The following is a 5502-nucleotide window of genomic DNA, read 5'->3' as shown; positions in this document are numbered from 1 at the left end:
ATTTAAGTTAATATTGTGTTCAATTTGGCCCTGGAAATAAAAGGGTATTGTTTTTTGACAAAGTGTGTGTGTGGTTTCGTTTTTTTAAGTACCGGTTCGAGAACCGTTTAAGCACTGGAACTGTTTAAAAAATACCGAGTAGGCACCGGTATTGGATAAAACCCAACCGATACCCAACCCTACTGTCCACTCAGATCAAACTGTCAAACTAAGCAGTGCTGATCAAATATGGATTAAGATTATGCTATTGTTATACTATTTCTCTCCTCAAATCTTTTCACATATTTTAGTGTGCTGTTTATCTGTAAATAAGGACATGTGTGACCAGGAAGCTGCCATTTTTTCCTGCTACGGATAAAACGAAACTGCGCAACCAATTGGAGCAGCTCAACTTACAGTATGTCACCTCCACTGGGTCTGACAAACTGTCACGGAGACAACCAAAATGCCAAACTTAGAGCTTCAAAATGGTACTCCACAAACTAGTTGGTGGCTTCATGATAGGTTTACACATCACTCTTCCTGTATAGCCCTTATTGAGCATCTTGAAAACCTTTTTTGTCCATGGCATTTCTGTATCAGAGAACCTGGTGAGGACAGTTTGTCTGGCTACTGTTCTTTCAACTCCTCAGGAGCTGTGCTGCTGAAGGAACAGCTGGTTCTGGGGACAGTGACAGCCCTAACAGTGTCAGTCAGAGCCATCTAAGCAGATGGATGCTTCAGTAGCACATACACACCACTGACATCTTGTGTCTGGTGTAAATTTAGGGTTAGGGAAGACAGTCCTTTGTACAACTGAGAGCAAAACCATGAATGTCTTGAATGGCCTTGTGTACAACTTACCATGTCAAGACTGCAAAAGACACAGAATCTTTAGAGACAGAGATCCAGCATACTGTATAGACTTTATGTTACTGTTTTATCATTGAGCAGTTGATGCTTCTAACCTGCTCAAGGTCACCATTGTCAGGAGTTTTTTTTACAGGACCAGCCACTGTGGAGCTTTAGAATTATTTAAGTGTCAGCTCTGTGGTCAGTTAATCACATTATAATTTTCCATCATGGTGTGCCCGAGCCTTTTTTGCCAACACTCAATACTAATGTGTCCTTAACTCAGGAAATAGTTTGCTCACTCAATTTTTCAGAGTTTGAGCAGCGATTTAAATCCCATTAAAGTGATGATTAGACTAATGAAGTCACTGAGGGATTGGCTTCAGCAGTACATTGCAGATCCGGGCTCCTTCTGGGCCACAGGGCCACAGTGCCACTGCGGCCCAGTCACTCACTGCAACTCCACTAATCACACTGTTGGAAGCAGAGCGACGCCACACACCACGTCCTCTGCTGACAGCCCTTCAGCCACGTCTTTCTGCTGTTCCCCAAGGCAAAATGACTGCATTTCAGTGATTCCAGTGTGTGGAGCTCATCTTCACTTGAACTGAAATCAAGTTACATAGACCTGAGGACAGATTGCTGACATCCATTCATAGTTCAATTGATGCGTTGATCTATGAACACATCAGTTCTACATTATGTGTACGCTGTGTGCAGAAGGCTCTAGCTTTGTGCTCAGCCAATCCTCTATCACTGTTTGTGTGTGACATCTCATCAGACAGTTGACAAGAGATAATCAGGGTGAATTAATTGGAAAACTGCATTTTACTTGCATTAAATTGTAACAGCTTGCTGCTTAATTGACTTTTGTAGGATTAGAGACCTGGGTCTGTAGTATCCAGTGGCATACAGGACACAGAAATGCCTCAAAAACTTAACCCATGCTGTTCCAGAATGACCACCCTAACAATTCAGTACACATGTAGACATTGAAGTTCTCCAGTGAAAAACAACATTATTACCAGTTGTTATCCATTTAAATGTACTAAAGTAAGATGCAGGTTTTTACTGACAAAGAACTCTAGTGGTAATCTGAGTCACGATTCGTGTGTCAGGAGCGAAGGCTGTAGAGGTGGGAAGTACAAATACAAATACTTTGTTACTGTACTCAAGTTTTCAGGTATCTGTACTATATTTATTTATTTTTTATTTAAATTTGTTGCTTTTACCGCTACATTTTTACACAAATATCTGGGGGTTTTTTAACTTTCCACTAAAAACAGGATTGTTATTTTAGTAATAATGCATTATAAATTATTATTATTTTGCATCAGTGCATGCCTTCCCAACATCAATACCGGTGCATATCACACATGACAAACGTAACATGAAGAGTACTTTTTACTTAAAATTTCACTTTTACTTGAGTAAAGGAGCTGAATCAGTTTTTTTAGTATCTCTATCTGTATCTGTACTTCTACTTGAGTAAATAAGTGTATTTTTTCTACCTGTGGAAAGCTGACATTGTTATACACCCTAAAAACCTTGTAGTGACAAGTTTGGGTTGGATGGATCAATTAACACTGGAGTCCATTTCTGCCAACAGGTTTTTTTTATAACCATGATGACAAAGGTTTCCTAACCTTATCAAAGTAGTGGCTATTAATCCAAACTATGATTATTTCCTCACTTTTCTAATTAGTTACTTAAAATGTAAATTAATTTCATGTCACATACAAACTTTTCTTGCTCTGTTGCAGCTTCTGCAGTATAAAGATTGAAGGTTTAAAACACTATGAATGTGAGCAAACAATGATTTAATGAATCAAGCTTCACATAGATATGATATATGATATAATATATAATAATTACCCTGCCTTTGAGCAAGACACTGAACCCCAAATTGCTCCTGATGGTTAGGCTTTGCGTGGTAGCTCACTGCCATCTGTGTGTGAGTCTCTATGTGAATGGGTGATTGATAGGCAAATTATAAAGTGCTTTGGATAAAAGCACAGAACATCTCTGGAGGCTACAGACTCTGATGCAACAATCAAAGTCTGCAGCATCATCTTTAACCTCATGGTACATAAAATGGCTGACTGTTGGTGTTCCTCTCCTCTCTGCCTGCAGCTCCAGAAGACTCTGTCAGAACTGGACGAAGATGATCCTTGCTACGAGTTTCGTCGAGAGCGTTTCACCGTCCACCGAACTCACCTCTACTTCCTTCACTATGAGTATGAACCCAGCTCTGACAGCACTGACGTCACCCTAGTCGCCCAGCTCTCAATGGACAGGTACTGTTCTACACCAGCAGCAACAAAGCTCAGTCTTCTATAACCATAGTCTGTTGTTAAAGACTCCCCTGCATGTAAATGGAGAACTTTCTGTTCTGCACTTGTTCCACTGGTGTGCTTAGGTGTGAAAGTGGACAGGACAGGACAGGACTCTGCCGGTGTTATAGAATAGTAAATTGGGAGGAGGTTTTTCAGAAGTAAGTTCCACATATTTTCAACATAGATAATGTTAAGTGACAATAAATAAGACCTAATCTGCAAGGCAGCTGGACTCAAGCTATGCTTTTGTCCTCAGTGTCCTTTGAGGAACTACTGGCAGCTACGGGTGTGGTTTAATGTTAGGTTTGTGTGACAACGTGTGCGAGAAGTGACTGGTTGCTCGAAAACAACAATGGTGGCTGATGAAGAGGTTAGCATAGATGTTGCTAGGATCAGTTGTATTAGAACTGGAGAGTATTTCTTCATTGAAAGAAGAGCAAACAACAGCACTGAAGGCTTTTCTCCATGGAAAATGTGTTTTCTCTCATCTTTCAACTGGCTTCGATAAGAGTTTAACTAGGTTATATGGTCTGTTTATCTGATTGGTTGAAGTTTGCTTTTTAATAGATAGATGGTTCATCCAATCACCTCAAGTATTTTTTGAAAGTGCCTGCCCAGAACTGCGGATGGTTCTTTTAGAGCACGCCCAAGGCTTAGATGAGCAGAAAAATAGTTAAATCATCTGTACAGAAGATGAACAGCTGTCTGTTACATCTGGTTTTTGATCAAACATCAAAGGTACAAGCATGTGTTGATAAAACTGAGGAAGAGAAGTCGCCTACGACTCCCAAGGAGATTTTGGTAAGAGACATCCAATCAACTGCCAGCAGTGAGCTGACGATGAGAATTATGCTTCATGGTAACAAGGTCACTATTCACGGTTGAATGTAGTTTTATTTATCATTTTACCACTATATGTTATATATATATATTATATAGCAAGTTGTAGTTCACTTTATGCTGCTCACAAAAACAAACCTTACATACAGTGCTGAAGATGAATTAAGCAGTCTCATAACCTGAGACTGCCACCAAGGTTATCAGTTCCTTTCATCAATGCGAGCATGTTCTTCTGACAGTTGCGCATTGAGAAACTATGTATATGCTGCTGGAAACTTGCAACAAGAGTCATGGTGGTGGCCCAGTGTTTCCTCTAGGATTTTCTTTAGCAGTGGGGGCAGGCCTGTCCGAACCAGACCCCCCCTGTTCAGACCCCCCTTAATAACCACATGGGCTCAAACTTACAAAACATTGATGAGTCAAACAATTCTGTAAGCTTTTACAAAAGGAATATGCTACAACTTCTGTAAAAATGATAATAAAAATATAAAAAAAAAATGTGTGCTTCCGTGTTTACAGAGGTAGCTATACAAAACAGGACATCTTCCTGCTGAAAATAAGTGCTTCCAATGCACAAAGTGCAATCTGCTTATTGTCGTACATTTACATACGTACTAATATACTTACAACTGTAAGGTTTTCATCGTGGGGTTTGCAGCTTTTCAATGATGTTCACGTCGCGTAAATTACGTCACTTCATAACGTTCCATGGCAACAGGGGAAAATGGCTGCTCTTGAGTGAAGTAACACACAACTACTTTTTGGACCGAAAATGCATGGATTATGAAATCATGCAAGCCTCGCATATATTGCGTGGAAATCGGCAATTTATGCGGCGAAAGTGCGAATATAATATGCGGATTTGGCTTGATTATGCATTGAATTATGCAATCGCATAATCGCGTTTTTCTGGAGGGATGGTATGAACAGAACTGAACTTCGCTGCAACACAAACAAATATATTTACCGTTTTAATGTTTCTAGATGTTTGATATCAGGACCGTTGAGTTGAAGACTGACAAGTCTGAACGTTTGTCCAATTAAACCAGACCCACCGGGCGGTGACGTTTTGGTGAGCTGTTAGTTTTAAGTATTCGACTTGGAAGAAAGCGAACGTTTTGACAATAAGGCTAACTCAAACACAACAGTATGTGGAGTTAAACTGGACAGCCCCAATACCTCTGAATAGTTCTACTTGTTGTTAAATTGCAATGTGAGCGGCAGCCAACGGGGCTGCATTATGTCGGGCAGGATCATTAAAAGGCAACGCGTGACTACATTGTGCGTCTGCCCATTTCTGATACCGTGGTGGCAGAAATTTAACAGCGGTGGGCCGCCGCTCCAAAATCAACATAGAGGAAACACTGTGGCTTCATTTCATGAAGAAACTCAAAATACTATATCTTTCTTCACTGTGTTCAGACTCAAGATACAATAAAACTTTGTGTTGATGCTGAAAACCCTGTGTTGATCAGAAATCGCGAACCAAATTAAG

General features: G+C 40.2%; 1 protein-coding gene across 1 annotated transcript in view; it reads left to right on the top strand.

Moving 5' to 3' along the window:
* The window catches only part of LOC118337638 (LARGE xylosyl- and glucuronyltransferase 1-like), a gene marked incomplete in the record, with an annotated part of 118997 nt that overhangs the window by 105998 nt on the left and 7497 nt on the right, over nucleotides 1–5502 (top strand). Inside the window, 2 exon segments of the mRNA XM_035674760.1 lie at nucleotides 2965–3128; nucleotides 3251–3299. Of these exon segments, the coding sequence (XP_035530653.1) occupies nucleotides 2965–3128; nucleotides 3251–3299 (213 nt within the window).

The sequence above is a fragment of the Morone saxatilis genome, unplaced genomic scaffold (genome assembly GCF_004916995.1).
Source record: "Morone saxatilis isolate NCDOM2014 unplaced genomic scaffold, NCSU_SB_2.0 Contig10, whole genome shotgun sequence".
Taxonomy (NCBI): domain Eukaryota; kingdom Metazoa; phylum Chordata; class Actinopteri; family Moronidae; genus Morone; species Morone saxatilis.
This window is presented reverse-complemented; position numbering and strand designations above follow the sequence as displayed.